General features: G+C 39.8%; 1 protein-coding gene across 1 annotated transcript; it reads right to left on the reverse strand.

The window, feature by feature from the left end:
* Positions 1–648: 648 nt before the first annotated feature.
* SLC30A6 (solute carrier family 30 member 6) lies at positions 649–21,271 on the reverse strand. Its single transcript, XM_072140778.1, has 14 exons — positions 21,204–21,271; positions 18,761–18,847; positions 18,026–18,110; positions 17,682–17,724; positions 16,305–16,370; positions 15,850–15,930; positions 14,356–14,391; positions 14,176–14,270; positions 9,488–9,536; positions 7,537–7,656; positions 6,916–7,018; positions 4,904–4,951; positions 2,811–2,879; positions 649–2,187 (listed from the first exon to the last, which is right to left on the reverse strand). The coding sequence occupies exons 1-14, from the start codon at positions 21,204–21,206 to the stop codon at positions 1,678–1,680; spliced, it is 1,395 nt and encodes a 464-aa protein (XP_071996879.1). The 5' UTR covers positions 21,207–21,271; the 3' UTR covers positions 649–1,677.
* Between the last annotated feature and the right edge of the window lie 225 nt (positions 21,272–21,496).

A 21,496-nucleotide genomic window follows, 5' to 3' on the forward strand; every position in this document is an offset into this window, starting at 1 on the left:
CATTATTATTTTTTTAATTAGGGATCTGTATTTTTCCTGGGGTCTGTATTTAGGGAAGCTTTGTGGGCTGCATAGTTTTTGGAGTCCATGTTAGCGCCATACTGCTGTAAGCACTTTTTTTGTTGCATTACGCTCTGCCTTCACAAATGAATAACTTTTTCTATATTCATAGAATCATGGAAAGAGAAATGCAAATAAGTTTTCCAGGGAGGGATAATGAAAACAATGGGGGGTGTCTGTCATGAAACCTCCCCTCACTGGAACATGTCACGGCACTGACTGATCATACACCTGGTCCTGATGCAGGCTTTAGTTATTGCATTATTAACTCGCCCAGGTCGTCCCCACTCACTTGACATGGAGGTGTCGGGGAAAAAGTTGCAAGTCCTAGCCAGGAACAGCAACTTTTTCATGGTTACATACCTACATGTGATGATAAATATTTCACATCTCATAAGTATTGGAAACTGGTTTTGCTAGGTGCCCATCAACGTAGATCAGGGAAGAATGTCTGTATAAAAGGTGTCCTGCAAAGGCAGAAACTCCAGAAGGAGTTTCACTGAGCGATTTTTTTAGGGTTTGTTTGTCTGCAATAAAGATTTTTTTTTTTTTTTTTTTTTCTCCTGAAAATAAAGAAATTTTAGTCCCTTATCAACCCCTGTCTTCAGTTTCTGTGTAACCAAAATAAACAAACTGGAGCCAATTTGGCTGAAAGACAGAGAAAACCAGAGGATAAATAAAAATTACAGCCACCCTGCAATAGAATTGATTTAAAATTGTCAATTATGCTAATGATCTTGAGGGGCTAAGCTAGCCCCTCCGGCATTACAGGCCGGTTACACTCACTTACCCTCCTCCCTGCTCTTTCAGCACGGAGAATACAGTAGGGAGCAAGAGTATGGACTATGAAAACTCTCTGCTTTATACAGCTATGGAAGCTACATGGACTTAAAAACGGACCATTGAATTTTTCTATAGTTTACAAAAACAAAAAAAAAACAAAACATTTTTTTGCATTTCTAGTGTGGATATTATGAGCATTTGGGAAAAGTCTTTAGAAGTATGGGAGCCATCTTCGGCATATTTAGAAAATATTTATGTATTGCAATGTCACATAATATAATCAGACACATGTAAACAAATAGAAATAAAGTAAAGTGTGTGGATAGTGCTCATATCATCTATAGGCTGCCCTTTCATAGTAAAAAGTTGCTACTGTTAAGGTGTGTACAATTTTCCATCCTAGTTACAATTTGTTCTAGAGCTTTTAACTATTGATAGGATCATTTGTTCTCTCCACCCTTGCATAATTTCTTCATTGATCCCCAGGGAGTGTAGGCACACGTGTAAATTACCATAGTCCAATACTACAATGTTCGCCAAAGCCCAAAGTGAATACTATGTGCATGTGGGAAAACAAGATGGCGCTCATTTAAATTTATTAAAATAGGTCTGTCGCTTTATACTGCAAACACTTGCAGAGGTTTTATAGGGAAAAGAAAATAATGTAAAATATCTTTTTAAAAAATGTGGAATGTATCACTGACATTCAAAAGCATAATAAAGTTTAAAACTGTGATAGGTCCAAGTGTCCAAATATCGCAAAGTTTCACCTTTAGCAAACTTTTCAAAATGGCAGCAAAACCACCACAGAGGAGGAGGAGAGAAAAAAAAAAGTCACTGCTTGAACTGTGTGAACTGTCCGGGAGTGTATGTTCCGTATCTGTTGGCAACATTTGTAAAGCCAGTCCTCAAACCCTGTGTGCTGCCAATGCCTGGCACTCCAAGTGCTTGGCTGAACGGAGCACCATATGGTGCAGAGCCATACTGAAGTCCTAGGCCATACGGCCGTGCTTGTGCATTTGGAAGAATTACAGGATTTACATTTTTGCCTGGAGTATTAAAGGCAAATTCAGGAGGTGGGCTGCTGGGTTTTGAGGGTGTAGACGTCATAGGGCTCAATTCATCAGTATGAGATTTCAGAGAGGGCATCTGGATGATGTGATGGTCTGAAATGCTCAGCATGTTGGGTGGCATGGGACCAGAAGACAAGACAGGCCTCGCCCATTCATCTTTGAAGATCTGAACAGTCAGAGTGGAGACTAACGTGTTGAGTCGGTTTGTTACATGAGCGAGAACCAACTGCTCATTAGCATCTCTTCTAATCCGGACGTGAACTGATCCTGCCTAAAAGACAAATGAAAAACTACATTGAAGTTTAGCAAAAAAAAAAAAAAAATTGTATACTAGTTTGTAAATTTTTATGAACAAGCAATAACAAATGTTACCTCTCCTCTTAGGCCCCAAATACACGAAACAATGGGGGAACATTATACAGCCACACAACTTGTGGGTGGATCGTGACTCCACAGGTGTCTATGGGACCCGGTCACAGCATGTTGGGCACACATTGTCTCACCCCACTGTGACCAAGTCGGTGGCTGCTCAGCTTTCAATGGCGAGGGGAGGGATGAGCAGCGTACAGACAGTCTTGAGTCAGTCTGTTATTTACCAGTATTGTATTGTATTCATTCATAAGTTTTTCTAATGACAAATGTCAGTATTTATTTATTTTTTTTGCACAGCCCATGGGACTTGTCATCTGTGATCCACAAATGTAGGGAAAAAAAAAAAAAAAAAAAAAAAGGCTAAAATTTTCTTTCCAGAGAAAAATAATGGGTCAGTATGCTGTCCATGAAAATTACAGTTAGTATACCAAAGGGATAACAAACAAAAAAAAAAAACTGATGTGTTTATAATTGCAAAATAACAGCTACACAAGAAGCATATTTTCGTACCCATATACTTACCATGGTTCCAAATCCAAGAGTCCAAAAATGCTCATTGCGGACTTCAAGAACTCCATCTAATGTAGATACCTGCATCGTGACAATACTATGAGTAACACACATAAAAAAAACTCCTCAACTATAAAACATTAGCACATTCTGAACAAGGACAGGTCCTTGTTGGAATTGGATCCTTTCATTTCTACCATATTGCAGAAAATACCAATAAAAACAGAGGGGTCCAAAAAACAGCAACATTTCTGTCTGTATTTGGTATGGTCAATTTCACCTCATTTGGGCCATTTTTGTTGTGGCCTCCGATTTTACAGCTGTCGTTGTGTGCTCCAAATGATATCACCCCTTTACTCTTTGGGTTGGTATGATCATAATGGTATCAACAGCAAAAGTGTTTTATAACATTTGTAAAAATTAAAATCTTTTGTACAATATAAAATTCTTTTTTTCTGCAAATTCTGATGCCAATAACTTTTTGGTGTACAGACCCGTGTTAAGTTGCATTCACACGAACGTGCAATTTCTCCAGTTCTGCATTTCACTGCTGTATGAGCCCATAGATAAGTGACATTTTTCAGCCGTATGCGCATGTATTGCACCGTATCCGTATAGCTCCTGGTCTTCCTAGATACAAAATGTACATACGGCAGCATACGGTGGCTACAATGGATGACACCCGTATTTTACATGTTCCCATAGATTTCAATGGGACATAGAGCCACAAGAACGTGAGAAAATAGGACATGCTCTATATTTTTAAACAGCTCGCATAAATACGGTGACAAATACGGCCATTCAATGTATTACCGTATTGCCCATAGGAATGAATGGCAATGTATTTTGCCCGTATAAGGCTGTTTTTGTACGGTCGTGTGAATGCAGCCAATTTGGAGATTGTATTACCTTTTGATCACTTTTTATTTCAATTTTTAAGATTTTTAGAATGGCAAAAAAAAAGTGTCAATTTGGATATTTGGGCGCTATTTTCTGCGTTATGGAGTTTCCATCAGGATAGATGAGGCATTTTGAGACGTGTAAATACCCAATGGTCCACATTTATAAAAAGGACATCCATCACTAATTACCTAATTAGATTGTAATTACAATCTATTCGGGACCAGGTGGTGGCTTGCAGCGGGGGCATGCATAAACTAAAAAGCCAGGTAAGCCGTCAGGCTGAGCGCCTACAGCACTTTTACAAAGTTAATATTTCATTAATAATAATGCAAAAAAAAAAGTCTAAAAAAAAAAACAAAAAAAAAAAACAGTCCCCACAGACTGAACGAGCAGCCTAATTAAGATACTATTACCAGTAATCTGGTGATAAATGTCCTCCGCCACGCCACCAAATTCTGCACCTAAAGGGTCATTCTGGTGACGATTCGGACCATGCGCATGTATTACTGTGCCTTGACAGAATTGTGTCACATGCTGTAAGTAAAAGGTGCACAAAAAAAAAAAAAAAAATTGGTGCACAGTTTCTGAGCAGTGCAGGGTGCGCCAATATTCAATAATCTGGCGCACTCTGCACATTACACTACGTTCCAAATTATGCAAATGATATTTATCTCTGTCTTATGCACCGACCATTTAGGAAAACCAGTAAGTACAGTAAAAGCCATCATCCTTTAGAGCAGGGGTCCCAAAACTACGGCCCTCGGGCCACATGCGGCCCGTGGACCGTTTCTATTTGTCCCCGGATTTATTGCTTGGGGGCCCCCGGGTTGGCGCTCCAATAGCGTCAATGATTAAGCCTTAGGCCGCAGCCTTCAGAAGTCAGGCAGGGGCCTCCGGCCAACCTGACAGGAAGCTCCTGCCTGTCAGTGTATGGTGCTTGATGCGGCCGCTCGAGCACTGTTATTGCAGGTGGAGTGATGTGGCTGGAAGACAACATCGCTCTATGAACCTGGATGTACAGCCATGTGATGATGTCATCACAGGGCCGCGGACCCCTTCCGATCTGGCAGCAGCCAGAATAACAAAGGTTTTGGTCGGTCAAACTTTTAGAATAGTTGTCACTCCGTAAGTACCCAAAAAGGATTTACGGTAAAATAAACAAGGCAAGGAATTAATTTTTTTTTCCCCTTTGCTTGGCTTACCTCTCGAAGCAGTTTATCCAGCTGACCAATGACATGGGCTGGAGTAGTCTTTAGGATGGGGGGGAAAAAAAAAAAAAAAAAAAAAAAAAGTGTTATTTATACACTTATAATATTATGTAATCCCCAATAACCATTTTAGGCACAACAGAGTGTGAATGCGATACATAGCGGAAGCACAGTTGTTTATAGAAAATACAGGGATCTGTTTGTACATGCATTGCATTTGGCTCCGTTTCATGTGATAAGTGTTTGTCAGACCTATAATTCACTGCTATTGCTACAACACCCACAAGTAATAGGATAGAAGATACTCTCGTGGTAAACACAGATGCATGTGATGTGCCAGTGTTTACACCTTGATCTTACAAGATTATAGTCCACTGCAAAACTGTACTCAAGAGGCATGGAATATGCCATTCAGAACATTCAGGTGGAATATACAGTACCATGCAAGGGTTTTCACATGCCTACATTACAGAATGGATGAGGACTTTTTTCATTGACCAAAAGATCATACAGTCCCCAAAATGGTGCAATTTTTAAATATTTTTTTATGTATTACAAAATAGTGAAAAAGTGGCATTTCTGAAAGTCAGAATATTTCCAGTTGCCCATGGCAACCAATCACAGCTCCCCTTTAAAATATTCATGGCCACTGGTAAAATGAAAGCTGAGCTGTGATTGGTTGCCATGGGAAACTGGAAATATTCTGACTTTCAGACACTTGATAAATCTGTCCCAATGACTCTGCTAATTCAGCTGTAAAACACACAGATTCAGCTCTGCTACATGCCTCCTTCCCCTGCTATAAAGATCTGAGTTCATGTAAGAATCTTGTCTTCGTGGGAATACCCCTTCAAGGATGGTGCATCCAAAGTATGTCTGGTACTATGTGTAGGTGTATATATTTACATTTATACAGAAACAATTTGGTCAAATTAATGGTGAAAATGAAGCAAGGCCACATTCCGTGGCACTGGTAGTCACCGACATCCAAGATGTGTACACACACAAAACATACTGGAGCCAAGTACCAATGAAGGCAAAATCCCTTGCAGTAGTTTCTGGAGAGTACAGGACAAAACTGAAATTCAAGCAAACAAGAGCCATAATTTCCCAACATTCATTTTGCTGAAAACCTTCGATGGAGCACCCATCATTCATCGCTGTGTTCCTGGTGCAGGCTATAATTACTCAGGTGTCATTTATATTTACTTAAAGGGAACCTGTCACCAGGTTTTAGCCCACTAAACTACTGGCCCCCTCAGGTAGGGTATGAAATGGTTTTCTAGAATTTCCCCTATATGTGAAATCTCTAGAAGTTTTTCTATTAAAATATCTCCACCAAAGTCAGCCAAGTATGACTTTTCTCACCTAATTTTCACATAAGTATAGTGTAATGACATGAGACTACAGGCGGTCCCCTACTTAAGGACACCCGACTTACAGACAACCCATAGTTACAGACAGACCCCTCTGACTACTGGTGAAGCTCTCTGAATGCTTTACTATAGTCCCAGATTGAAATAATCAGCTGTAAGGTGTCTGTAATGAAGCTTTATTGATAATTCTTGGTCCCATTGCAGCAAAAATTGTTTAAACTCCAATTGTCACTGGGACCAAAATTTTTTTGTCTGGATCTACAATGATAAAATATACAGTTTCGACTTACATACAAATTCAACTTAAGGACAAACCTCCAGACCCTATCTTGTACGTAACCCGGGGACTGCCTGTATATAGTTTCCCGTCTCCACAGACTGCACACGTTGCGCTGGGTGGAAGTCCTTGCATTATACAATGCACAGACTCCCCGTCTGCCAGCAAATAACGAGTTCTGGGATCATAGTTCTGTATGATTCAAAGACTCCCGTCCTGTGCAATGTTTGCAGTCAGTGAGATCAGACCAACATATGGGTTCCTTTTTTAGAGTTACCTGAAAATAAACAACTCTAGATCATAAAATATACAAAGAAAAATATGGTAATACATTGTATATCAAAATATCTTACTTGGAGCAGAACTTTGCCACTGTAAACACTCATTGGATACATGGTGCCAAATGTCATAAGAGCAATGGCGACAGCTGATGCAGTGTCCACCGCAAAATAGTTGCTGCAAACACAAGATAATATAATGAAATATAGTGTTCAACATAGACTTTCAGCATCCTAGAAACTTATGATATGCTGGGTGTCCCTTCATCTACTGTCCTACTAAAATCATGACTGTACTGGGACAATATTACAGCAGGATGGAGGAAGGGGGCTCCACATTGCAGCTGACCAAGATGCCAGCAGTCTGGTTACCTGCACATTTTTTTCCCCAGATTTCTGCTAGATGTGTTACAGTAAGTAAATATTTATGGGGCCCATCAATTTAGCTAAACAGTGCTTATGTGGCTTCTTGTCAGTTTCCATGCAGAAACCTGCTCAATAGATTAGGTTACATGAAGATTCAAGACCATCAAGTTTAATCCAAAATTTTAACCCATAATTCAGAGGAAGGGGAGAATCCCATTTGGGTGATGCCAATGGGCTCATAGAAGGTGAAAAAAGAAAAATTCCCAGCTCTGTTAGGCAATTGCAAAAAAATGTATATGTGACAATGTATTTAATTAGTAGGATACTTACTTAATTTCAATCAACATGTAAGTAATGCAAAGTGCTAAAGCTCCAGCAATGTCAATCAGCACAAAAGGGTTCATCCGAGGTAAGAAGACACTGCTCAGCCCAGGAATAATACCGCATAAACTGCAAGGACACAAAGATATAGAATTCAAATGGCGGATCTATTCCGTTTACACAGATTAGAAAATCAGGTCAATACAGAGGTCTTGGATAAAACAGATCATAGATTTACAAGATATTAAGAAGACAGTTAATTATCCTTGGTGTTTGCTCTGTGTAGAGAACAAGAAATACAGTAACATACGTCCATAATACTAAATGCAAAGAGGAGATGAAAAGAATAGACAAGACACATAAGGGGAAATTTTTCACACACCAGGGAATGATAAAGGCTACGCACCCCCTCCCTTTCCGGCAGATACATCAAGAAGCTTAGACGTCTTGATGTATCAGTCGGACGGCCGATTCGCACAACATCACGGCAGGCCCATCCTTGTGTAGTTTTGCTTATAAACCTGTGAACAAATGTTTGCAGGCATGGTGGCAGCGGCCAGCTGTCGCACCCCCTCCGCACTCACATGACATGGAGGTGGCGTAATTTCTTGCAATGCAGTCTTTCAGTGCTTCTATACATGAAAATTGTCCCTCACAGTTTATGGCTCCAGTATGTATGGGTAGAGATTGCCCATCCCATCTCTTCTCAATATTAAAGATTGGTAAGCAGTAAGGCTGGGTACACATCTGGTTTTGTGTCATACGTTGTAGGCACACGTCAGGAGGATTCTGACTGGTCCTTACAACGTATGGCACAGATGTATTCCACTGCAAGCGTATATATACATCCAGCTGAATGCGGGGCAGTGTACAGCAGCAGACTGCAATTGGCTGCTGCTGCTGAACAGGGCTTTCCCCCAGTCATGTCACAGTCCTAAAATGGACAGTGACATCACCAGGTACTCCTCCTTCCTGAGTGACATTTGTGCTCAGCAGGGCTGTGGGGAGGAATACAATACGCTGCATCCAATACCTGTAGCCTTTTGCCTCCGTTAAGCGCATAAGTTGCTCAGGCGAAGGCTGCAGGATGAAAAGATCAACCCTTTTTTTTTTTTTTTTTGGCGGACAGAACGTTTAGTAGTCAGACGGAGGCAACAACTAATTGTCAATGTATACGCCAAGCGTATACATTGGGTGATTTCCCGAAGTACCGTATTTTCCAGTGCACCTTATATATGAACCATCCTGACGGACAACAGCTGCCTTGAACTGTGCACAGGTCTGCCACCTGCTGGTCATTCATCCTTATAATCAGGTGCGCCTTATATATGAACCTAGACGTTTTAGCAGGCATTTATTAATGGTGCGCCTTATACTCTGAAAAATACTGTATATGCTTAGCATTTACAAAAAAACGTGATGTGAACCCAGCTCAAGTTGTAGTAACACAAAACCCCCAATAAAACATAAAAAGCTGGAGTTCAACAGTCCACTGTACATGTCCAATATCTATGGTACCTTAAATGAGCAGCTCTATTGGCCATTGAGATTAAAGGGGTTGTGAAGACTTTTTTAGTTAATCCCAAGCACAGAATAGGCAATAAGAAGCCGATTTTCCGACTGCTGGGACCCCCACCTATCACAAGAACTGAGCAATCTGGTGAATGTGGTTCCTGTTTTCACCATTTTGTACTTTTTAGTGGAGCCATTTAATATTCCAAGCTGGAAAAAAAAAATTAAAAAAAAAAATTCCAATTTTTCCGCTGATAAAAAGCCCATACACACCTCTGTTAACTGAAAAAGTTATCACTCTTGGAATGAGGGGCGTAAAAAAACCCTCAAAATCGTAAAAAAAGGGCTGAGTCCTGTAGGGGTTAAAGACCACAAGACATATGTGCAGGTATTGTGACTGACTAGTGTATCACTGCTGTCCATGCCAGAAATGCCTAATGCACTGTACCTTCGGCTCAGGTCTGCTACATGTTCTTGAAGCCAGCTCGTACTTGCAGCTGCAAGATATACAAAGCAAGGTAAGTATTACGCAAGAAAAGCCAATTTAAAATAATTCTAAACTGCATTAAGAATAATACCAATCAGTGTCTGATGGCATAACATATGTGAATATATGAATTTGTGGTGCATAAAAAAAAGTTGTAAATAAATCGCATGAATGCGTGTAGGCTACTATAATAGTGCAAATTCAAAAGATAAAAAAAAAAAAAAAGTCTAAAAGTACAAGAACGAAGCAAATCGGTAATGAGATGCTACATTTCATCCAAAAAGGAAAAACAAAAAACACACACACACACACACAAAACTACAACATCCAAAAATCGGGTTTAAAAATAAGAGATTTTTCTTAAGAGTTTAACCCTTTCGTGAACAAAGGTCATTGGTGCCTGAATGTTTAGGTCACTTTTTTTCTATTCTGTTCTGTGCTTCTTTAAATGAAGATATCTTTGGAAAAGCTTTACATATCAAACAATATTTATTTAGTTTTATTAATTACATATATTTTTACATATATAATTACATAAATTACCCATAAATGGCTACTAATGTAAAAAAAAAAAAAGAAAAAAAAAAAGCTTTTTTGTCATTTTTCTGATTAAAGTAATAAAACTAAATAAAAACTTTTACCAAAAGATGTTATAAAAACATACGGCATCATTCCATCACCTTTTCCCTAAGTTCAGCTACAAACGCTGAACGTAGAGGTTGCAAGTACTTCGGAAATTCTGCAAAGTATAAGTCTTTCCTGCAGCTCCTTAGGGTGAATACACACGTGGCGTTTTTAGGCCGTTTTTCAAAAACGCATGCGTTTTTAACGATCTGAAAACGCACTAACTAAAAACGGCCCAAAAACGCCACGTGTGTCTTCACCCTTAGGGTGATGCCACAAGTTGCATTCTAGGACAGTTTTAACCCCTTAACGCTGAATCCACTTTTCACCTTCCTGACACGGCCCATTTTTTCAAATCTGCCCTGTGTCACTATAAGTGGTTATAACTTCGGAACGCTTTAACATATCCAAGTGATTTTGAAATTGTTTTCTCATGACACATTGTACTTCATGTTAGTTACAAAATTTTGGTGGTATGTTTTGCATTTATTTATGAGAAAATCAGATATTTGGTGAAAATTTGGAAAAATTCTCAATTTTTGAAATTCAAAATGTTCTACTTTTTCCACACATGAGTCATAACACCAGAAAATGTAATAACTAACATTCACCAAATGTCTACTTTATACCTCTGTGATTTTTTTATACATACTTTCATTTTTGTAAGCTGTTATGGGGCTTTGAACGTTAGGTGCGACTTTTCACATTTTCATAAACGCAAAATCCTGCTATTGAGGGACCTGCTCAGGTTTGAAGTCACTTTGAGAGGCCTAAATAAAAGTAAAACCCCATAAATTACCCCATTATAGAAACTACACCCCTCAACGTACGTAAAACAACTTTTATGAAGTTTGTTAACCCTTTAATTAATTTACAGGGGTTAAAACAAAATCGGATGCAATTTTGAAATTTTTTTTTTTTTTACTAAATTAATGAGTTTTTCATAAAATGTACAAATTCTCAGTGGATAAAATACCAAAATGCTCCACAAAATTTGATACCCAATCTCTCCCGTGTATAACAATACCCCATATGTGGTGGTAACCTGCTGTATGGGCACACGCCAGGGCATCGAAGTGAAGCTGCGCCATTCAGAGCAGATTATGCATTGTCACTTTATAATGGCTATACAATCTTTATTTTTTTGGCAATTTGGACATATAAGGGCTTATTTTTTGCGACATGAGATGCACTTTACAAATACTTCATTTTAGTGGGCCTGTAGCTTTTTGATGAGATTTTATTAACTCTTTAATGTTGGAGGAAAAGAAAATTGACAATTTTGGGTTCTTTTTTTTGTATATTTTGCGAGTCGTACACCGTACACTATAAATACTATAATATTTTTATTCTCTAGATCACTCCGATTTGGGTGATACCTCATTTGTATAGTGTTTTATATATTTTACAGGAAAAAAACGAATATAAAGAAAATCTCATTTGTTTTTGCATCGCCATCTTTTCGGAGATATAACTTTAATATTTTTTGGTTGACAGTGCTAGTTTAGAGCTTATTTTTTACGTGTTGAGTTGTTCTTTTCAGTGGTACCATTTTGGTGCACATAACTTTTTTTTTATCACTTTTTGGAACATTTTTGTGAAGGGATTTTATGAAAATTTACATTTTTGGCGAGTTTTTTGCGTTTAGTTTTTACGGCGTTCACCGTACGGGTCCAATAATGTTTCTGACTTATTGTACAGATTGTTACGGACGCGACGATACCAAATATGTGGGGTATTTTGGTGATTTTCAGTTTTTTTCACTTTATTAGATGTGTATGGGGAACGTTTCTGTTTAGGGGACTTTAACTTTATTTAATTAATTCTTTTTATTCAAAAGTGTGTTGAATTAGTATTTTTTACTTTTTTCTTTACTTTTACAGGTTAGCTTGAACAAGGGATCCACTGATCACTTGTTCAAGCTATTCTTCACCTAATACAGTGTAATACAAATGTATTACACTGTATTATGTGACACACTGAGCATGCTGCACATGCTCAGTGTGTCACAGCCGGGTCCTGCCAGAAGGCACGGACCCGGCTCCCGGAAGGAGGATCGCGCAGCCCCGGGCACCGGCAGTCCCGGGGCTGCGATCAAAGCAGCGGACCCCCCCGGTAAGCGCCGCGGGGGGGTCCGATTCCAGCTAAATGCCCCTGACACGCCGCGGTCAGCGCGACCGCGGCGTGTTAGGGGTTAACACCCGCGATCGGAGAAATCTCCGATCGCGGGTGTTAAAGGCAGGTGTCGGCTATAATATATAGCCGACACCCGCAGCTTCTGGCGCCGGCTCCGTTCAGGAGCCTGCGCCAGAAGCTTGACGTACTATTACTGCATTTTGCGGGAACGCACCTCCCGCCATGCAGTAATAGTACGTCAAATGTCGGGAAGGGGTTAAAGCATGCGTTTTTGAATGTTTATCATGCGTTTGGCTGGTTTTAATCAGTTTAACAGCTGCCTACACTTCTAGAGATGAAGATAAACAGGTTCAAAGCAACCAATGATAAACATTCAAAAACTCATGCATTTTAAAACGGACTGAAAACACATGCTTTAAAACTGTCCAAAAAACGTGGTGTGGCATCACCCTTAGGGTGATGCCACACATGGCGTTTTTGGTCCGTTTAAAAATGCATGCGTTTTTGAGCGCTTACCACACATTTGGCTGCTTACAATCTATTTATATAGATAATTGGGAAAAACGCATCCGTTTTTAAACAGACTGAAAACGCATGCTTAAAAACTGACAAAAAACACCACATGTGGCATCACCCTTATCCCTTCATTGTCCCTCTACATGCTGTAAACTTAAGCAATCAAATACTAAAGCTGTATGCAAATGACCTGAGAGACGTCCAATGAGTCATCATATTCAGCTGTCCAGCTTATTCATGAGTGGGAGGCACAGCCACACCCCCAGTGCTTGACTGACAGCCTGTATAATGGTGTGAGGTAAAAAGGTGTAATGGCTCCTGTATGTGCTTCCTGGTGCTGGTGCCCCCTGTAGCCTGTGTGTGTAGTCAGCTGTTCCAGGATGTAGCTCATGTCATAGCAGAACATGTCAGGTACTTGTGTAGCTGATGTCTGTCTCTCACATGTGTAAAGAAGAACATGAGAGACACAGACATCAGCTACACGTGTGTATGAGAACATGTGAGGTATTTGTGCGAGACACAGACATTAGCTACACATGTGTATAGCAGAACATGTCAGATACTTGTACAGCTGATATCTGTGTCTATCACTTGTGTATGGCAGAACATGTCAGGCATTTGTTAGCTGACGTCTGCGTCTCTCACACGTGTATAGGAGGACACAGCATGTCAGCAGATAAAGCACAGACACTAGCAATGCTTTACTATACATTACACACAGACATGAGCAGGGGGAGGGGATGGTTATAGGGTGAAATCACTGCCTCTCTCGATGTGACCAGCCTCATTTACACAGTAAAGAAAAGATGATTTTACAATGATTAATTTCTGAATTAACAAGATAAAGGGTGGGATGGGATCCTTGTGAGCTGCTCCAACAGCTAGTGGTGACGGGACTAGTGACAGTTACCTGATGACAGGTGTCCTTAAAGGACTGTATCTGTAAGTTTCTTAAAGGTCCCCTTCCTGATAGACCTTTCAGGATGCTGGTAATTTTCTTAACTTTAGCCCCAGGCAGCAATGATCAATGTAAGTGGAAGCAAAACTGCAATCACTTTGGATTAACGGTTAATCCTTGTTCCCATAATTATCAATAGTTTTCAAAATCCAATTATCACAGGGACAAAAAACATACCTGTCCCAACTCATATTTTACAAATTTATCTTAAACTCATCTTGTAAGTAAAACTGTAACTAAAAAATGTTACAGCCCCCCTCCCAAAAAAAAAAAAAAAAAAAATCACCATCTGAAAGTAAAAAAATGTGGTCAGTTTTTCGATATGTGGAGGGTACACAACTGTAACATTACCTCCTCTAGTATCCCCTAATATTTACAGCTGCTCAAAGAAACTTTTTGTAAAGATGTAGCTTACCCTCCGAAACATAAGCAAACGGTTTATTCCTAACTGATAGCATGGTGAATAAATTGAAAAACAGGGCCACAAAGGTTCCCACAAGTAGACGGCCGCTGCAAAATAGAAAGGCCAGTATAAATTATTCTGTATAAGGATATCTGAAATTAATATTTCCAAAAAATAAAAAATCCCACTTACGTGTGAATTTCTGGTTGCTCCAAAAATCTTTCAGCACTGAAAAATATTTATATTTACAGATTAAACAATTGCAAACAATTTGTAGTTCTTTTTCTAAAATGAACTAATCTACATGACAACCCTGACAAGCAGATACTCACCTACTATCCCTACGGGGTCCTCACTGGTCTCCATTTACTTGTCCTCAATAAACAAACACCTGCGTTTGCCCACTTAGCTACGGTAGTAGTGACCCGCGTCAGTCAGTAATGGCCTGAACAGGCATAACCTGTGTCCTGATGGGACAATATAGGAACAGCATGGACCAGGCAGCATCAGAATGGTGGAAGCACTGGATTATGTCCAGTCTCCTCCAAATGTTCCCTCTGGAAAAGTTCTTCACAGCGAATATATTACAGGAAGAATTCCCTATACACGATACAGCAGTCAGCCCACAACTTTTCTCCCATCCCATATGTATGAAGGAAAAGTTACAGCCAGGCGATTTACTGCTGCAGTTGAGCTCTGCACACAGCATAGTCACAGCCCAATGCTGCAGCAGAAACCATGCTCTGTCCATCAAACCATTTCTAAAGGACAGATGATCCAAACACTTAGAATTTAAGAAGATTAATGATCGAACCAGTTCTAGCTAATAAAGAATTTATTTTTTGCATAAAGTTGAGTTTTACAATTTTCCAATATACTTTCTGAATCAATTGTGCTTGGACTTTAGTAGGATCCTTCTTTGGTTAATAGCAGTGAAGTGCAGACAGTGAGTATATGCAGTGAGTACCTTCACATGAACGTATGGGGGACGTATATACGGCCGATGTATATACATCCCCGATACACTTCTATGGCCTCACAGAGCAGTACAGGAGCGGTACGATGCAGAACCATACCGTTCTGTAGCCCATAGAAAGATAGGACATGTCCTATCTTTTGACAGAATACGGCGCCGTGCGGTGTGTATTCCTATGGAGAGGGGCGGGGGTGAACAGCGCTCATCCCTTGCGCCTAGGTATGCCTGCCACACTACGGTACCGCGGATATACATCGCGCGAATGTAGCCTTAATGGGTACACTCACTGTAAATTAAAAACAAAGTGTGAACCCAGCTTGAGACAGTGCAGAACGTATGTGTTGTTACTGCAAGGCTTTGGCTGACTGCTAGGGGAAATTACCTCATGTACTAAAGTAGTTAGTAAATTAGGAAAACAACATGAAAATCCAAATCAATCAGCAATCAAATGCTGGCAAATGTCATTCCAACTAGGACAGAATTCATCATCAACCACAATAGGATCTATACAGATATTGCGCCTGAGCTGCATGTAGATTTACTGCAAATTGACAAAACTTGGCAATGTGGTTGTGCCATTTTTTACAGATGAAGCATAAAAAATATTAAAATAACCATATTGGCCAATTACCACACTGCAAAACCATGGCAAACCATGACACGTAATTCAACAGCAATGTTTGAACATGGTCTTAGGAGATGAGACATACCTTTCTTTGAGTATGAATAGTGCTCCCAACTGGGCCAGGACTGTGGATGCGAAAACCGCCAACACTTCAAACCTTTCAAATCTGAACAGAACACAAATATACAGTATATTTAAAAAAGGATCTGCAAGACTGGTTTGTTCATCATTATTCTAGAATTACTAAAATACTAAATGTTAAGTATTTTTTAGGATGGGTCAGGTCCTGGTACAGTCTACAAAATTTTGGAAGATAAATCTTCAGGAGGACTGCCAGATCTGTACCTTTGTTTTAGGGATAAGTTGGGGTGTTGGCGGTAGGACCTCTTACATATGCAAAAGTAATGACATATCCTCCTGCCATAAACCATGGCAACATGATCACTAAGTAAGGTACCAAAGAAGAGGACTAGTATTTCTTTAGTAAATTCTACACTGCTGCAAACATATGGAAGGCATCAACAAGCAATGAGTACGCACCCAAAAGAATATGTTGGACCCGGTTTTTTAATCATTACCCAATAGCTTATCAGAGACGTTATCAAACTGCAAAAAAGAAGACAAAACATTGTTCTTCTGTTAATAGACAGTAATCTTAATACATAAGAAATACCAGACACCTGATTACATTGATGAATGTCGTTATAACCCAAATAAGCCAATATAGAAAAATCTATGTACAAATTTATAGTTTAGCACTCACATGGAGCAGAAGTTGGTAAAACAAAACCGGTGCTCAAATAATTTTTTCTGAACATTGTTTTTCATGTATGTCAGGAAAAGCCAACCATGTCCATGGGTTATGTTGAAAGGGATGTTCAAAAATATTAATACTGAGGCCTATTCTGTATCGGCCGTGCTCAGAAAACTAGAGCTCTGCAGATCAGTTACGATTAGTAGCCTCCTAAAGCTGGAATAGTATCACAGAACATATCAGGAAGTCCATATGTATGTTCTCGGGTTGCTGGTAACTAAACTGCTATTCAAGTAAGGGTATCCCCACCAACCTGATTTGGATTAACTATCCTGTGTATAAGTCATTAGAAACGGATATATTCTACAACAGATCCCTATTGGCAAGCTATTGAGTTGTATGCAAGCCTATATCAGTGATGTACGCCAAAAGATTTTTCTGACTTCAATCTGAATGCCTTAGGCTGTCTGCACATGGTGCGTTTTTCATGCAAATTTTACGCACAAATTTTGTGTGTAAAGTCTGCAGCGTAATAGAGGCATTAAAGTGAATTTTATATGGAAAAAGTAATGTAAATGATGCAAGTTTTCTATCAGCGTAGAACATAAAATTATCATCAGGTTACTTTTCTTGTGCAACACTACAGATTTTTGCATGTGTTTTTTTTAAAAATTGAATAGTGCAAAATCTGCATTAATGTGCGGGTTTCAGAGAACCTTTAGCCTAATGGGAAGGGGAAAAAAAAAAAAGGAAAGAAAGGCATGCAGAAATTCTGCATAAAAAGATGCAACACTCTTAATGGACAAATCTGTACGAAATACCTTTGAAAGACAAAAATCTGGTGTGCAGATAGCAAACCCTTATGTAAGGCTATCTATAGTTGCCGAGGTTTCTCATTCTAAAAATATTTCTCAAAGTTTAATAAACATTACAGGGAACCAACTCCATTAAGAGTTTATGTTAATAGAAAATGGACAGAGACTCCTACAAGATTAAGAGTGACTGGAATGGTTACGAGGTTCACATAGTGATACAGGAATGTCTGGTGCTTTATAGATCACAAGAAGTAAAAGGAAAGGAAAGACCATCAGTACAGAGGTTAATACAATCTTTGTCATATGCAAAATTACCCAATAATTGTCCACATTTTAACAGAGCCTTACCTGAAGAGGTCAAAAATTGTTAGGTAGGTATAAGCAGTTAAAGCTGAAAAAAAAAAAACACAGTATTACAAGGTGCTGGAAAGTTTAGAGTTGAAACACTGCATTATAAATAAATATAATAAAAATATTATCCACAATCAAAATTAAAAATGCTCCAGACAACTATATATGCAGGGCATCCATGAAGTGAGGATCAATCCCATTATCCTGCCAGCCGGGCCATTATACATACAGTCTCACTGTGATAAAAAGCTGAAACCACATGCAAACATTTCCTAGTGCACAGCCTGGAAATTGAGAATTTGTAGCCCTAATGCAAACCCCGAAAAATGTTAGATACATACCCATACTGTTTGTAGAGCTGCACCATGTCAGCAAAAATCCTGTGCAAACCACATTTATGGCACCGAAAAGCAAGATCTTCCATGACTGCAAAAGCAAAATCATTGATAAAAATAAAGAAAAAAAAACAAAAAAAAAAAACACACAATTCCCCCGTGTGATTACTAGGGTGATACTTCAGACTGTATAGTTATGAGTCTTTCTTAGGACATGAGTCTTTCTATAGTCTTTCTTAGGACATGAGTCTTTCTATAGTTATGAGTCTTTCTTGAAGCCTGTGGTGCCACCTTGTGGGAAGTTTGAAAACTAAAATTTCCACAATTCCTAGAGACAACCAATGGAAAAACAAACATGTGTATGGTCATGTACATAAGATGCATGTCAGCACACCCATCACTTCCACAGTAGTACAGTACACAGTTCTATGTAAGTGATGTATATCAAATTGGCAAACAAGCTTTGTGAAGTGGGGAAAGGGCTACCTAAACCTTACAGGATGTCAGTTCCATATATCACATGACCTTTTTGCAAATCGACCGCATCCATGGGCTGAAATACAATATAAAAAATAGCCAGGACATCTACCACATGGATGAAGGATTGTAAACCAAGGAAACTTTGGTGGCGCAGTTGTTGCAGATAGTTGCATATTTTACCTCACTAAGGAAAGGAATCGATTAAAAAAAAAACAAAAAAAAAAAACACAGATCATAAATAATTATAAAGCAACTACTTACCCTCCTATCAGATGTCACTAATCGAAACTCTTGGGCTAATTTGCCCAAAAGCGAACGCTGTGTCTTCCGGAAAAGATGTATGGTCCCCTATAAAAAGAAAAAGCAATACAGAGGTTCAATACCTTAAAAAATACATAAAACATGTAGCCATAACAGCTCCTCCCTGCCAGCTATACCCACTATTTCTGGTATGGTAAATTCACTGGGATACATACACTAGAAGTAGCAGCAGACAATTGCCCAGTTTTATAAACTGGCTGCACCCGTTTTCAGGCGTAGTTTACACATAAAACTGCTTGCACATGTATTTATTAAGTGTTTGTGCCTGTTTTGTGTTTCGACTGCACTATGTCCGCCGGGACACAAACCTCTGCACCTTCAGGTGCGTTACGGTGCTGATTCGCACTTGGCACCACATTAATTTTCGAAAGCCTGACAAAAGTGTGGCGCACACCCATTAAACAGAGTGCACAATAAAAAAAAACTGAGGCAGTCAGTTTAAGGCTGCATTCACACAGCCGCTGTGCGGGCCTATGTCAGACGGATGTGCAGTTTGCTTTACTAATGATAAGCCTGGGCCAATGTGTACTTAACTCCTTACAGACATTTCACAGGCCATACACTTGGAAACATCCTATGATCTCCTGCACATCTCTAGGCTACAACACGTCTAAGCTATACGTTCTATACTCTACAAGCTGAAAGCATTTATCGCCAAGTACCAACTTGTTCAATTGTCTTAAGCAAAAAAAAAAAAAAAAAAATGAAGTCACATGAATTTAACCTGTAGTCATTATTTGGTTTGTTATATTCATTTACCAGCAATAGCCTTCTGCTCTCTGGTCTGCATCTCTAAACTGCAGCAGACTATGGGGGGGAATTTATCGTACGCCGGCATATGATGCGAGCAACGTTCCCTTCAAGTAGCGGCAGATACATCAATAAGCTTAGCACTCTTGATGTATCTGTCGTGTGGCTGCGCCGCTGGGCAAAACTTCGCAAAGACACAACCTAGAGTAGTTTTGCGTAAATATCTGCAACATTCAGCTTTTATTGTTCCCAGGATTTACCAAGTGCATCGGCACAGACCACTAACACCCGCGCCCCCTTTATGCGCACAAGGCACGAAGGTGACGTAGTTGCAAGGCTAAACGCAATTTACTATAATGCACAAGAAATTGAGATTATTTCAGAGCTTCTGTGTGCTGGCAATCTAAACCCTGTGAATCACTTCTACTCCATCCAGAAGTCTATATCACCTGATGACCGTGAGTGGCTGTCCACCATACTAGCAAGGAGGAATTCAGCAGAGATTTCCAAAAATACAATCTCAACCACAAATACTGCAATGGAGTGGAATCAGAACACAGCTAATGCCCATCATCATGAACTGGCAGGTCAGGGCTAGTACACAGCGATGACCTACTGGTTGATCACAAACACATTTTCAGAAGACATCTTGCAACATAAAAATTCTAAATGCGACTGGCTGCAAACAATTGCCATCAAAACTTTAAAACTGGTGCATATATAACCCCTGGAGCTGGGGATAGAGGGCTATTTTTGCCGTAACACAAAGAGATATCACATCTATTACATATATGACATATGTGCACACAGCCTACTGTGACCAAAAAAAATCAATGGACTGAACTTGTCCTTAAAGGGGTTCTCTACTCTCACTATTATTCACCACGTGAGGAGACTTCACTTTTGTAACCAATGGAGACCCAAGTGTTCCAGAAGGTATTCCTCATGGAATGGAAAGATTACTCTGTTTACTGGAGAACGCCTTAAAAGGGGTTGTCTATGTTGAGCAAATAGTTGATTGTGAAAGTAATGAATAGTTTTACAATTTTTCAATAAATTAGTTTTAATCAATATCTGACAGTTTACTAGATCTTCTAGTAGGAAGCTTCATCATTTATTTCCTGTGGATATAAACAAGTCCATGGTCACACAGGTGCACGGCTCGTTATAACACAGAGTAATCAAAGCCGTGCGTTATAACGAGCCGTGCACTGGTGTGACGTCACATGACCAGGGCGAGATTCCTATCCACAGGAAATAAACAATTGAGCTTTCTATAGAATGACAGCAAGCAGAGCTGTAGAAAACTGTCAGGAATTGATAAAACTATTTTTGGGAAAATTGTAGAACTTTATTTACTTAAAAATATCAATTATTAGCTGGAATGGGACAACCCCTGCACATGGCTGATAACTATGTGAGGGTGGTCAGGTAACATGTTTGTACACAACCACTACCCCCTTCATTCACTATGTCCAGGGCCAGGACTGCCCATATGTGACACATTTACTCCAGCTTCTAGTCCACGTATGACGCCAATATGGCAGCGGGGAGGTCACAGGTTATCATGTCCTCCACTTCATGTCGCCACATCGCGTCTCTCCGCCTCTATCCCCGAATACACCGCACTCACCATGATCAGGAGCCCGGGGCCGGAAGAGCCTCTGACCGGGGGCCGGACCAAGTTGGCATGGAGACCAGCTCCTCATTCATTGGTTGGTCGGAAGGCGAGCGTCTCTTGAGCGTCAGGTCACGTGCTCGTTTTATCTACGTGGCCGGAAGCCATCTTTACTTTGGGAACGTTCTGGTCTTGATAAAATGTGCAGAACTAAAAGTCGCCTGTAGGGGGCAGTGATCGATCAGGATAGAAAAGGACGCGATTTATTAGCGATGACATTTGAGTCTATGTGCAATTACTAGTCCAGG

This window comes from Engystomops pustulosus, chromosome 3 (genome assembly GCF_040894005.1).
Source record: "Engystomops pustulosus chromosome 3, aEngPut4.maternal, whole genome shotgun sequence".
Taxonomy (NCBI): domain Eukaryota; kingdom Metazoa; phylum Chordata; class Amphibia; order Anura; family Leptodactylidae; genus Engystomops; species Engystomops pustulosus.